The following is a 15,514-nucleotide window of genomic DNA, read 5'->3' on the forward strand; positions in this document are numbered from 1 at the left end:
AAGCCTGGAAGCAGCCACCAACCGAAGGCCACTTATCCTCCATTGGATAACATTAGGCCTCAGCGCTATGCACCCGTCCGCCCTAGCGCCGCTGAGGGTGCTCATTGAGTGCATCCTTGACCCTGGGGGAATCCTTGTTCTAACCCCAGAAACTCAACTCCCAAGACCGATTACTTACCTTTTAAACCATAACCTCATTTTCTTCCATAGGACGGCATTGACTGTTTTCCTGTGAAAAAAGTTCTAAGTGTGGAGTTGAAAATTGTAACAAAATCTACAAGTGTGTTTTGACAACAAATTTAATTACTTACCTTTACCTAGGAAATGTCCCAGTGTGGTATCTAGGCATGCCACACTGAGTAGAAAAAGTTATCCTGAAAGCTAATAAAAAGTAATCCAAAAGTAATTACAAATGTATTTACACATTTTTACAAACTTGTAAGGAAAGTCTTTATTCATCCAGCTTGCTTTTTAACAATCTGTCTTGAAAAGTACAATCATATTTACCTGTACCAAGTCCTGCTTGGTTCTATGAATAAAAAACAACAAAGAAATATTTTTGATACTAACAATGGGTCTGAGTTCAGTCTTTGAGTGTGTGATATCATTTCTTGCTTTAGAGTGTACAATAAATGCTTAACACTACCCTCTGATAAAGCCTTACTGCTCGCCCACACTGCCACAAATAGAGAGTAAGGTATCTCTGAAAGCCTTTGGGGATCCGCTGGACTCTGTGCACACTATACCTTACTTTGGTAGAGTACATACAGATCCAGCTTTCAACACACAGCCATAGAAAGGATGGGACATCAGAGGCAAACAACCCCATCCCCTTAGGTTAAGGTCCAGTAGTCCCAGCTTGCTGCCCTGTACCCCCCCCCCCCCCCCTCAAATGGAAGGGCGTGACAACTGGCATCAAGCAGTGCAAGATCCTGCAAAACCAATTCCCACTTTCAACAAAAGCAACATGTTCACCATGTACATATTAAGACCTGCACATTAAATATAGTAAATTGAAGGTTAGAGGGGGCAGACCTTGAAAGCCTGTACTTCAATCAGTAAAGAGATCTTTGTTTGCATAGGGTACGGAGGCCTCTCAAGAACAAGGTCAGGGAGGCCCTTGTGAATTATATGCGAGACCAGTTACAGAAACTGAAATGGAGGGAAGAAACTGTCTGTACTATGATTTGTACCATGATAAGAAGCATGGGAGGGATTGCTGTAGTGTGAGGCTCCCTTAGCCCTTATCACAGTTTCCCCAGGCACAGACATGTGTATACTCAGATTTGCTTTTCAGTTTTTCCCCTCAAAACAATCACCACCACTACTGTTGTCTTCCATTTTCTTGTTAAGTCTAGCAGAGACACTGAATGTGGAGTTGGCTTTTGAGTAAGTTGTGACTGAGGAAGAAAAGAAGGAAGGCTGAGAGGAACAAATTAAGAATAACTAGTCAGAAGCAAGAAGAAAGTAGGAAGGAGAGAAGGAGAACTGGCTCATGAAGAAAGAAAAAGGAAGCATGAGGAGCAGCTAAAAGAAAGGAAATGTCAGGAAAGAGAAAGAGGATTGGAGCGAGAGGATAGTTTTAGAACAAGATAAGCTCAGAATAGTAGGTGAAGCAAATAAATCTGGGAAAAGCAATTTCACTTACAGTTCTACCAGAATACCTGCTAAGGTTCCAAAGGAGCTTTGGCATATGTATGTGGAGGGCCAAGATCGGGTGATGTGCTTAAGGCAGCCACATTAATGAGCTGCTTGGCAATTAAAGGTATGGCATTCATTGGAAGGGTGGCTGTGGCTAAAGAAAATGAAGGAAACCCTGATCAGATGATTTACGCTCAAGCCAGCTACATACCTTCAGAAGTTTGAAGACATTAAGAGAGCACATGTTGTTCCATCTGAAACTTGTATCCCTGATGTTCTGCGTGATTGGAAGGATTGGATGAGAAATATGGAGGCCAACGATCCACAACTGGATGCTGAACACAGATGTGTTCAGAATCCATTTATGGTAGTTGGTTTGTCCAGTTTAGGGGTATGGGAGATCTGTACTGGATGGCTGGTGATACTGAGAAGATGCGGTTGAGGAGGTCCCCATTGGAGTTGGTTGGTTGGGAGAAATTCTGCACCACTTTGAGTATGTTCAGGCAATTGAGATGGATATCTTTGTTTGCAACCTCCTCGACAACTCAAGCATGAGAAAGACACCCAGGAGGAAGGTGTGGGAGTCTCGGATGGACTAACTGGTATACTGCTCTGAGATTTCACTAAATTGTTGCTTTATCTGTAAGGCCTGTAGAAGTGAGGAGCTCCTCGCTCAGTATTGCTTGCCTAGGATCTCCTCTGCTTTTGGACCATGAGCGTATAATCAGGGGAAATCTAAAGGCAGGCGAATTTATATCGGATTTGAGGATCACATTTCGATAGTTTAGTACCCCAGCAATAAGAGAACAAGGAAGGCCTCTCAGCTCTGGCTGCTGTGCCCGTGCTTGGTGCGCTCTCTCTAGGATGAAACAGTACGAGAGCTTATACCTCGGCAGCGAAGAGGTGATTCGGTTTTCAGAACTTTTTCGGGGTGGACACCCTCCATATCCTCAAGGAACCCAACAAACCAGAGGTTATTTCTACGTTCCCTGCGTTCAGCATCCTTCACCCTTTCTCCCACAGTTTTGGACACTGGCAACAGGTAGAACACAGAGGATTTGAGAACTAGAATTGGGTCCTCTGACATGGAGATCTGGTTTTCAACCTCAGTCACCCTGACCACCACACTATGCACATCTTTCTTGAGCAGCATGAGGTCTCTTTTCCAACCTCTCTGATAACAGCCTCAAGGACTGAGCATGACACCTGGTTTGTTTTATGAATACACTGGTAGATGATTCTCACAGCGGCTGCTTTGCTGTCACACCAGGAGAGGGGTTCGAAGGTGGTCAAGCGTACCTGTGCATCTTGGTTTGCACTCCAGCTCCTGTGGCCCACACTCTCACCATGTTGTGGATTATTTTAAGGGTTGAAGTAGAAGCATCCCCACCTTGAGCCTTGGTTGATATGTACACAACACTATGGCCAGTCAGCATGGATTGGATACTTTGATAGAGAGTCTTTTGGATTGATTGGGGCAGGTCTGATGTCAGACATGCCACTGTCCTCACCGCCAGAAAGTTCTGTAAGGCTCTAATCAGTGATGAGTATCAGATGGGCAAAATCTCACCACAGCAAGTCCTGTGGATGGCCCAGTCCCTCTCCCCTGCCAAAAAAAAAAACCTTTGGTCACTACACCTCCCACCAACATTCACAGGGAGGAGGAGCCAGGCTCCATGGGGCATCCAAACGTGGACTCTCTTCCTTCGTACTGCCCTACATTGGAACAGTTGTTTCCCCCAAAATGCCATGGCCCTTCTCCTCAACCCACCTGCCATACTTCAGCGTGTACCCTGCTCTCTTGCTCTGTAGCATCACTTCATGAGCAGTACAAGTATCCGGGTAAACAACAAAGTTCTCCTGGCAGGTTTGTTTTGGCCCTCAATGCACTCTATATGCATCTCTAGGGGAGGTGGGGCACTGGGAGACCCTCCTCCACTAGTCATGCAGGTCTCTGGTGTGAGATCAGTCAACCAGAACAGAACGGCAGAGGGGGTCAAAGAGGCATGCTGCACCGTCAACTGTTTACCGTGCCCTCATGTCTCATCTGTTGCAAACGCACTGGTCAAGTAGACTAAAAACACTATTTGTCAAAATATCCACTTACCCATTCTCAGTTACTTTACGCTTTGAGGCCTGAAGTTTTAAGAGCTTCTGGTGTTCATCATAGGCAGTCAATAAGCTGTAAGGAGACAGAAAAGAAGTTGGTAAACCACAACGATCTAACTAAACACACATGCTCCACTCACATACACTTTACCAGACAATATGGGCCTTTTTTATTTTGGGGATTAAAAGTTAAATATAGCCTCTGGATTAAAGACCCCCACTACATCTATACATGGTGGTGATGGAAACCTGAGAGCGATATAAAAGAAACTTACAGACGATGTTGTATCTCTGAATTCTGGTGCTTGAAGGTAACCATCAAGAGAGCAATGTTTGGAGTCAGGTGGGATTTTAGTACAAATAAACCTTTATGTATAAATGTCAATTTATTCTAACCCTCACTCATCTCAGCAACATTCTAAATGGCAACGGGACAACTTTCCGTCTTATATAAGGTAGACATACTAAAAAAGGATTGTGAATTGGGCCTGGAAATCATTTGGCAGATGATGCAAAAAATACCTTTGCAACAAGGCTATCAGAATTAAGGCAGTTTGTTCAGTTACTTTTTCCACCAGAGGTTAATGCATTTGTGTCTGGGAGAGTTGTAGATTTGAAAGGTTGTGGAGGGGGGCGTGGCTTGGCGCCCGCTGGTGATGGCGGCGTTCCGGTGAAGCTCCGAGGCAGCGGAGAGAGACCACCCGGTTCCCGTTCATCTAGCCTGGGGACAGTTAGCCGAGGGAGTGTCGGAAGATGCCCTGACACCCCCAATGCTCGGTGGAAGCACTCTTGGAGTCCCGCGAAGCCGCAATTTCTGTCGTAAGTTTTGACAGGAATCACTCGATGCGGCCGCCATCTTGGATTTGCCGAGTGACGCACATTTGCTGCGGTTTTACAGCGTCAGCCTAATGCTCCTCATGCCTAATTCCACACAACTTTAAATGACTTTCTTTTTGCCTGTTTTGTTAGTTCCTCTCATTTGCTTGGAGCCATTATATCACTGGAACACATGTTTTCCCTGAAGGGCGTATGGAAGCAGCTTCCACATGAAATGCTCCCGCTCCATACAGCTGTTTCTGTTTAGTCAGCTCAGTATTGACTCATTCGTTGCTGATATGGACCCCTCTTTGGCGTTTTACTAGTGACATGTTGTGATATTGTAGCTTACCTGGTGGCTTCCTGCGCTCAGCTTCATCGTTCGCAGTGGACACTTGTGAGGTAGGCGAGAGGTCTTTTCTCCTCACCAATTTTTCCAGCCTCATTTTTGGTCGCGCAGTGAGTGGGTGCCATATCCCTACCATTTGGCATTGTATGGCCACTGCTTTTTCCCCTCACAGCTCCCTTGAACGGCTGTGAAGTTGGCTGCATTCTTTTCACGAGCTATCAGTTATCATCGCACTTCTGTCATGTTATATACTATGTAGCCTCCGTCTCTACCTCCTGTGCCCTCTGCTGAGTTAGCCATTTTACGGCTTTGTTATATGGGCAGATTTAAGTCAATGTCGCGCTTGACTCGTTCCGCCAAGCCCCAGATTGCGAAGAACTCTAAGGTTTTTTCTGCTTTTTCACAATTGGAAGATTCTTTAAACTCGTCTGGCTCTGATACGCCAATGGATCCTCCTAGGAACCCACAAGACAACTCTAAACCTAACACGAAGAGACTCAAGTCAAACTCTCTTTCTCCTCCAAAACATTCAGGGCCAGTATCCATGGAGTTGTTGTTAGAGGAGATAAGATCCTTGCGCCCATTCATGGAAGAGACCAATATTAAACTCCAGGTTCTTACAGATAATTGGTCGCAAATGGAAACAAGAGTATCTTCAATTGAAAAGTCTGTTCAGTCCTATCAAGAGACTTCCTCTGCGGTCTCCACCCTGAAGTCTCAAGTCTCAGATCTTCAACAGCAAGTGGAGCAGCTGGAGAACAGGAATCGGCGCAATAACCTTCGCATTTATGGTCTGGTTGAAGGCCTTGAGGGTTCCGATCCAATCGTCTTTTTCAAGTCGTTCCTTCCCAAGCTCCTGCATCTGCCACAGGATAAGGTCCTCAACATTCAGCGTGCTCACAGGCTGGGTCGACCACCTCCTTCTACTTCTTCCTCTCAGAGACCCAGAGGGGTTATCATCTATTTTCTGGAGTACACCGACCTTCTGATGGTTTTAGCAGCAGCCAAATCTTCTCCAAACTTAACCTGGGCTGGTTCTTCCCTGTTCTTTGCACAGGACTACGCCAAGGCTACTGCTGCTCGGCGAAAGGCTTTCCTGAACTCTAGAGCGGATCTGCGAGCAATGGGGGCGCAATATGGCCTTTATCACCCATGTCTGTTCAAAGTCACCTACAACAACAAGACTACCACATACGAAGATCCAGTGCGCCTACAGAGTTTCATTAATGCGCACAGGTCATCTGCTATGGATTCCTCCGGACCTTCATCTTCTGCTCATGGCTGACTCCTATTTGTATTTGTCTCATATGGCTATTGCATTTTCTTCCAGTTCATCTGAATTTGTTCTGATTCTTTGTCTTCCTGCTGTGTTAAGTATTCATTATCTATGTATGATGGTGTTCCCTGTTCTCCCTGTAAGTCATGGCTCCGACAGGCTCCCTTGATATGTTTTAATCATTTGTTTCTCCCCTTTTTCGTATCACAGGTTTGTGTTCCCGTACGTGACGATGTCTCTCGATCCCTGCCTCGTTGTTCCTGGATGTGCTGCCCTACCCATGTGGCTCCTTCCTCCCTCCACCCTCTCTCGTATTTCTCCTCCATAGGTATGTTTTTTCCCCATTCCCTTCCTTGTCTTCCTACTGCATCCGTTGGTCTTTCCTCCTCTTTTTCCCTTCTCCTTCTTCCCCTGTTCGTGTTTCTATTCAATTGTTTATATTGCAATTCAGCTTCTTTGACTAGACCCTCTTGTCTATATAAGGGTTACATTTCTTGTTCTTCTCAGCTTACCCGTTTTATAATTTTTTTCCTCTCTCTGGTTTTTTATTCTTGCGTCCATAATGTTTCCCTATATTCTCCTTTTTATTCTCCTCTTTGTGCTAATGCCTTTGCTCTCACTTTTGTTGCGAGTTGTACTCTTTGCCGTTCTGGCTATATTCGACCCCCTTCTAAAAACTGCACTTTATCACACACTACACGGGTTGAGAGAAGTGGGAACTTATTTGGTCTAGTTTTCCCCTCTCGTAACGGCACAAACGTGCATCTCCATCCCCGTGGACTTTTATTTTGGATCAGGGGTCCTACGAATAAAATTTTCAGGGCCTCCTGACCCATTTTAACTCACATTCACTAACACCTCCTCCCACATACCCGCACTCACCACTGTGGCAACTCCTAAAAGATCTCCGCTAGAGAGCCCCTAGGGGCCCGTGAGGGACTGCAGCGCCACCCCCACGAGGAGCAACCTTGCCCGATGATGATGCTATACACTCGTAAGGGTGTGTGAGGGCACTACGTACCAAACTAAGGAGTACCTTCCTCTTTCTTTGCACACTCACCTATCCCAGGAGACTACCCCTCTTCTTGCTACAGCACATAATTAGTGGCTGTATCCCCCACCACCTATAGGAACTGAAACCATCCATTGTGATTAAATGTACTGATTTTGGGAGCATTGGTTCAGGACCTTTCTCTAAATAGCTCCTAGTCCCCCCCTCTCCATTTTGATTTACTCTTCTATTCCCACTTCTCCCTTACTTCTGGCTTCCTGTGTTATCTTCGACGCTGTTGCATTTTCTTCCTCTTTTCTTGCTATGGCTTGCGCTCTTGATCGCTTGCTTCCTTTTTTTCACTTCAGCGTGTTTGTACTGGCTTTTCTTTTATCTTTCTATCCCACTTCCTCTTCATGGGTGTTCCTTTCAATAGCTATAATATTTAAGTGTTTTGCAGATAAGTTATTGTTATGTCGTTGAATATAGTATCATGGAATGTGAGGGGTATTAATTCTCCGATCAAGCGTATTCTATCACACCTCGCCAAACTAAATGTTGATATTGCATTCCTCCAAGAAACGCATTTGAATGAGGTAGAGTCTGCTAAGCTTAAACGTGGTTGGGTCGGTGAATTGTTTTACTCACAGGGTGATGGCAAACGCAACGGTGTGGCAATCCTCTGTCGTAAATCTCTTCCATTCCAGGCCCTGGCACATGAATCGGATGATTCCGGCCGATGGGCTTACGTCAAGCTATCACTCAGAGGTGCTCCGGTTTCACTCCTTAATGTTTACGGCCCTACTATGGGCGAGCCTTCTTTCTGGGCTGATTTTTCCCCACTTTTAACTAAATTTGTGGATCATAATTTTATTCTAGCGGGGGATTGCAATCACCCTCTTGACCCTTTTATCGATAGGAAGTCCATGGCCCCTTATATTCCTAACAAACCTCATAAGCTGTTCTGCCATGCTATTTCGCAACATAAGTTGGTAGATTCCTGGCGCCTTTGTAATCCAGGGTTGCGGGAGTATACTTTTTACTCTCCTTGCCACCAATCCCAATCACGACTTGATTACATCTTTGTTTCACACAACCTCACTCAATCACTCTTACACTCCGAGATTGGCTTGATATTACTCTCTGATCACGCCCCTGTTCTCACAAGCGTCGATATAGTCCCTAAAAATACTGGCCCTAGGAGATGGCGTTTTAATAACTCCCTCCTTCTCGATCCTAAGTTTACGTCCACCTTTACTTCCTTTTTTGATGAATTCTTTCTGATTAAGGATGATGCCACTCTTCCTGATCACACTATTTGGGATGCTTTTAAGGCAGCAGCACGTGACTTTATTATTCGTTACGTTGCGGACAAACGCAGAACTGCTCGTAGACTCACTAAAACTCTCCTTTCTGACATCAAGAAACTGGAACATGAGTATTTTACCTCTCATTCTGCTGATAGCTTGACAGCCCTTGTTGCAGCAAAAATGAAATTTAATGAGAAGTCTACGGAGGATGCCTCCTTGTACTTACTGAAATCGACAGCTAAATTTTACGGGGGCCGGAATAAAGCGGGAAAGCTCTTGGCTAATTATTTGAAGGTTAAACATAATAAGTTGAATATTGAATCCATTTATGACTCCGATGACACTTTAAAACACATGGATGCCGACATTCTCGCTGAATTTTCACGTTTTTATGAAACTTTGTATACATCTGAAACCCACTCCTCTCCCACCTCCCTTGCCAATTTTTTCTCAAATATTCACGCACCACCCAACTTCCCAATTGATCTCTCTTCTTTAGAATCCGATGTCACTCAAAAAGAATTACTCATTGCACTGCAACACCTCAAACTTAACAAAGCCCCTGGCCCTGATGGTTTTACTGTCGAATTTTACCTTCACTTTTCCAAATTGCTGATTCCGCGACTGCACTCCCTTCTCCACAACTTTATTACTCTTGGTGCTTCCTCAGGGACATTCTCGGACGCCCACATCTGTCTCATACCTAAGCCTGGGAAGGACGCACAATATTGCAAAAACTACAGACCCATATCATTAGTCAATATTGACTATAAACTCTTCGCTAAGGCGCTGGCGATCCGCTTAGATCATCTTCTTCCTGATCTCCTAGGCGAGGAGCAGTCTGGGTTTGTCAAAGGCCGATATATCACGGATAACACTAGACTCCTATTCAACATCCTGTCAAAGTCTTCCCGCTGTCAATATCCACTTGCTGCGATTGCCCTCGACGCCGAAAAGGCTTTCGATCGGGTCGAATGGCGCTATCTTTTTCATACTCTCACTTGGTTTGGTTTCGGCCCTAGATTTATTTCTTTAGTATCCCTATTATACTCTCATCCCAGAGCGGCGGTCTATGCGAATGGTCAAATTTCCTCTTATTTTGATCTTGGTAGAGGCGTTCGCCAGGGTTGCCCCTTGTCTCCCTTCCTCTTCAACCTCGCGTTAGAACCTTTTCTGTCCAGGCTACGTCAGAATCCCGCCATTCATGGTTTCCAATTTGCAAACACTCATATCAAACTTGCTGCTTATGCAGATGATATTTTACTTTTTCTTTCTAACCCCACAGAATCCGTCCCTGCTTTTATGGCCGAAGTTAGGCAGTTTTCCTCTATCTCTGGGTACAAGCTTAATCATGACAAATGCAAGATTCTTCCCCTGACCAAATTTACATTTAAACAGGATTTCAGTGAATCTCGGTTTACTTGGTGTCCTTCACATATTAAGTATCTGGGCCTACACATTACCCCCTCCATTTCAGACACTATCTCTCTATGCATGTCCAAATGTACACAAAAGATTGCAGACCTCACTGCTAGATGGCATCCCTTATACCTTTCTTGGTGGGGTCGTCTCGATACTATTAAAATGATGCTCTCCCCTATTGTTCTCTATACGCTTTCCAATATCCCAGTGTCTATCCCAGCGAAATTCTTTACAAAAATTAACTCAGCATTATCCTCGTTTCTATGGAATTCCAAAAAACCTAGAATGTCCGTGGTCAGGCTCATTCGCCCTGCATCGGAGGGTGGTGTCAATTTTCCTGACTTTCCTGCATATCAGAAGGCCTTTTTACTATGTCAAGCCTCCCTCTGGTTACTTGACCCCTCTTCTCCTTGCCCTCTATGGGTTAAGGTCGAACGTACTCTCCTGTCTCCATTCTCCTTTGCAGAATATCTTGCTTTCTCTCATAAGCCCTCTTCGATTCCTACTTCTATTCATAAATACACTCTTAAGCTTTTATTGTCTGTCACTCCTGATCCCCCAAAGACCACTGCTGACCTTCTTTCTTCCCCCATCTGGCATAATAAATATCTTTTAATTGGTGGTAAGCCCGTCTATTGGAAAACTTGGAGAATCCGAGGTTTGATCTGGATTTCGCAGCACTTCTCTGGTCTTACCTTTCTCTCTTTTCCTGATATATGCTCTTCTTATGGCCTACCCTTGTCTTTTCTCTCTAAATATCTTTTGCTTAAGGCTGCTGTATTGGAGATTTTCGAGCGACTCTCGGTCCTCCCATCTTCCCCTATTTCATGTACTCCTACCTCTCAACTCCATTCTTTCCTTCGTAACACTCCTAAAGCATCCCTTATCTATAAGCGCCTCCACTCACATGAGTCCACTAGACCTAAATCCAGTGTTGAGCTTCAATGGGAAGTTGACTTCGGATTAGAATGCCCGACATCTCTTTGGGACAAAATCTGGGTAAAGCTGCGTAAAACTTCTAGAGCGGCTTCCCTGACACAATCATTATTTTTCATTTACAATAGACTACTTCTTACTCCCTCCACAATGCATAACCGATTTCCCACTACACCAGACAAATGTTGGTCATGTGATTCTCCCAATGCCACCTTATTCCACATGTTATTCCTTTGCAAGCACGTACATGCTTTTTGGTTACAAGTATGGGCTCAAATTAATGTTATCTTTCACACCTGTATTCCTCTCTCCCCGTCCCACCTTTTCTTAGGTAGTTTATCCCCTGATTGGGACAATGCTGACATGTGCGTTCGTATTGTTGATTTATTATTGGCCGTTGCCTTTCAACAGATTACTGTTAATTGGAAAAGCGCTACCAACATTTCTTTTAAGGCGTGGTGGTATAATGTCTGTCATAACCATAGACTTGATAATGCCTTTGTCTTTCCTATTCAATTAGCTGCTAGGCGAGCTGACCTATGGCTCCCCATTACGTTATATCTAGACAACTGTGCTGCCTGTTCAACCTCTCCATCACCTGTTCAGCAAGAGGTTCCTAAACCCCCATGATACCCTTCTCACATTCAGTATTTGTCAACATGTTGTTTTATTTTCATGCTCTTCGCTTATACTGATTTTTTTTTAATGACTGATGTAATATCCTTGTTTCTTTTTCAACACTCATGATTATTGTTTTACCATTTTTGATGTACACTCTCCTATATGCATTGTATTTTCCTATCCCCTCCCTCTTCACCTTCTCCCTCTCTTCCCCCCTCCCTCTCATATTGATATTTTGTATTGCATCTCTCTTTTTTGCTGATCAATAAACTTCTTTCAAACTTAAAAGAAAGGTTGTGGAGCCACTAGGCTCACTCTCAACAGACCTGAACTGAAGACCTCAGTATTTAAAAGTATGTTATGCTTCAGAATTGGAAGAAATTGAAACATGGCTGCTCTTTTCTGCTCTTTTCATTATCCTTGAAATTTAAGTAAGGCATTTCAACTACACCACATTGCTTTTCCTTCTGTACTGAATGACAAGCCATGCCTGTTCACATAATAACTTCAGTTTTCTCAGCAGGCAAGGTGGTATTTGAACACTGATGCCCTAAATGTAAAAGAACTTCAATATGGCACAATAATTAAATGTTCCAATGGGCCACCAGATTATAAAGCTAAAGCACCAAGGCCAGATGGGGTAAACAACACCTACACAGCATCTAAAAATGGTGGTTATGGAAACTGCACCAGGAGGGAGAATGGTGTGTTCGACAAATAGTGAGAAAATACAATAGCAAGAGTTTCATGGATTGTAAATCTGGACCGTATGGTGGAACATTTGACTACCTAGTGCTTAGGCTTTTAAAAAAGGATACTGGCTGAGGTAAGAACTGTCAAACTAATAAGATACATGCACAGGAAGAAGAGACTACTTTCAATTCTGGGTCACCATTATGACTGTGTACATTTAAGGCACACACTAACATCCCCCCATAGGTGAAATCTTAGAAACAGGTATATTAAAGGGTACACTTTTTTTCATAAACATTTAAAGTATTTTAGCACTGCCTATCGAAATGCAGAATTTCAGGTTATACTAAAGAGAATGAAAAATAAAATGAAATCAACAGGGTGTAAGTAAGGCTTTCTAATTTACACACAAAAAAAAGGTAGAATACATAGCTAACTGTGAAGCAGCCTAATCGGGTGAACATTTGCCACTGTGGATCCAAGGCAGTAGAGTGCTCCAGAATAACAGAATGTAAGGCAGTGACAATTGATACAAGTTGATTGTGGCAGGCTAGTAGGTAGAAAGATCTCGATTAGTATTTCATCATGAACCTTTCTAGCCCTACACTGGTGGAGGGAGAGTAGTTTATGAATTGTATGAAAATACTACTGGTGGAAAATTAGGATTCCAAGCAACCTTTGCATCATCACCGAAAATTAATTTATATTCAAATATACTAACCTCATCGATTGTTTGAGGCAGTGTTGAAGTCTGTATAATATAAATTATAATACAGTTGGGAAAAAACTACTAAAAAGTCAATTCATAGGGTTCATCAGACAAAGAAAACTATTTAAGAGTGAGTTCTAGAAGAAATTTAACAAGTACACCCTAGCAAAAACTTGCCTTCATGCTGATACTTTCATAGAGATAAAATCGCTAGATGTGAAATCTCCATTTGAGAAGGTTTGGTTCTGAACTTGAACATGCTGATTCTTATGATAGGAGTTCATCAGGTAAAAGCTTACCACTCAAGCTATGGATGACTTCAATGTTACTAAGCCTGCACAGATGAAAAGAAAACAATGCATGGATTTGACACCATATTTGCCCTTACAAGGAACATCACAGAGTTGCTTTGATCTCAAGACTTTGTAGAAATCCTCCTGCGGAGAAGATGTCTTACTTGAAGCTAGGGTAAGAGAGAGTCAAAAAAACTGATACAAGTTGCAGGAAAAGACAAATAATACAGTTGATAGGGATACTTGCAACTTTGAAAAAAGGTGTTCAATTTCCATGGATAAGAGGTTTCCCTAACTGGACTAAATACTTTCACAAGGCCTTCAACAAATGTTCTAACACTGGAATTGTAAATGCAGGTGACTAAAAATGACAGTTATGCAGTAATAGGCACAAAATGTATGTTAATGAATGAAAACTGGGAGCCAGATTAAGCGAGGTAAAGAAGATGAAGTAGTGCATTTTCTTTTTGGAAGTTACCAGGGCTGCCTATCCTTTTCAAAGACATATGAAGACCTTGTGGAAGGGCATTTAGCTTCTTTCGGTATGACCATGCAGTCATCCAAAAGAAATGACAGTATGGAAGGCTGGTGTTTAACCCTTTAATAAAGCGAACATGACATACCTCTGTAATGCGGAGAATGTTCTCCACATTACCAAGACCAGGCAGGGGCAAGCTAAAGTCATCATCTGAGAAACAAACAGCCACTGGGAAACAGGTAAGTTTTAAGGCCCGCATCACTGGGAATTCATTACCCCACTCCTCCCTGACATGGCACCTACTAGAACGGAAAAAAGGTAAAGGGCTTACAAGGAAAATGTTTAAAAAAAACGTATTGAAAAATAATTATTTACAACTTAATTGCATCAACACAATGATAAAGTACAAAATCTTATTGTTTAAATGATTGTCCCAAGAGGAGACAATATGAAGCAATATATAAATAACAATGTGAAAAAAGAAAAGGAAAGAGCAGGTGTACATAGAGATATGGTAGAAAATCCAATGTATTTAAAAATGCCTGGGGGATTAAGGGGTACACAACAAATAATTTCCAAAAATACATAAACACTGTATCATCACAGTCTAATGCAGTTGAGAATAACAAATTTCGATGCATGAAATGTCCTCTCTCATAGGCATATATTATTGGTATTCACTGAAGCATACATAGTCCATAAGGAAGAAGAGGTGGACGTATTGTCGACATTTCAGTCTCAAATTAAATCAATCCACAAGACCATCCCAGGACTGAAATGTTGAGGATACATCCACCTCTCCTTCCTTGCAAATTGCTCTTCTTCACTTATAGACTATTTATGCTTTAGTGAAGACCAATAATATATATAAAAGTGGACATTTCATACATTGACACATGTTCATTTGTTATTCTCAACTGCACTGAACTGTGATGATACAGTTTTGATGTATTTCCGGAAATTGTTGTGTACTGTAGGAAAGTGCCCCTTTTAGACATGTCGCCCCCACTTTTTGCCTCATATGTGATGCAATTTTGACAGAAGTGCACTGGCTTCCTGCTATCCAGGTCCCCAGTGCCAGATCTCTATCCCTAAAACTGTACAATTGTTCCCCAAATTTGTAATACCTTTAGCAACCCTTGTAAGTCCCTAGTAAATGGTTCCCCTGGTACCTAGGGCAAGGAGGTTCATGAGTGTCTCTAAGGGTATCTTCTTGAGAACTATGGGCAGGAGCAGTATCGGCGGGAATGCATACAGGAAGCCTGTGCTACACTCAAGACGAAAAGTGTCTCAGAGCGTGAGTCGCTTTGGAAAATCCAGCACCTAAAAGTGCTGACATTGCATATTCTCAGCAGTGGTGAATAGATGTATCCAGGGCTCTCCCCAATCGTTGCAAAGACCTTACGCCACCCCCAAATATAGACACAATTTGTGATTCGAAAAGCATCACCTGCATTTTTCTGCTATGGAGGTCAGAGAACCCGCCAGATGTTAAGCCACCAGGAATATGTCCTAATATTCCAGCCATGACCAGAGATGCAGGGCCTCTTGACATAGGGTCCATGTCCCCACCCAGCCTTGTTTGTTGCAACATCACGTGGCGTGGTGCTGTCTGTGAACACCTGAAATAGTCTTCCCTTAATAGAATGAAGAAAAGCTTTCAATCACAGGCGGATCACTCAACTTCATCAGGTTGATAAGGAGCTGAGACTCTTCTGGAGACCAGAGTCCTTTGATCTTCACCTCTCCCAGGTGGCAACCCCAACTCAGTAATGATGAATCTGTCACTACTGCGAGCTCTGGGTGAGGAGGGGAAGAGGCATCTGCCACTGACCCTACCTAGGTTTGTCAACCATAACTGCAGATCTAT

The 15,514-nt window shown here is 43.2% G+C and overlaps 1 protein-coding gene across 1 annotated transcript in view; it reads right to left on the reverse strand.

Moving 5' to 3' along the window:
- Positions 1-15,514, reverse strand: part of LOC146798192 (uncharacterized) — a 514,414-nt gene that overhangs the window by 73,148 nt on the left and 425,752 nt on the right. Inside the window, exon 12 of the mRNA XM_085625464.1 lies at positions 3,749-3,823. Coding sequence (XP_085481590.1) covers positions 3,749-3,823 — 75 coding nt within the window. The remainder of the gene's footprint in view (positions 1-3,748; positions 3,824-15,514) is intronic.

The sequence above is a fragment of the Triturus cristatus genome, chromosome 9, assembly GCF_964204655.1.
Source record: "Triturus cristatus chromosome 9, aTriCri1.1, whole genome shotgun sequence".
In the NCBI taxonomy this organism is placed as follows: Eukaryota; Metazoa; Chordata; class Amphibia; order Caudata; family Salamandridae; genus Triturus; species Triturus cristatus.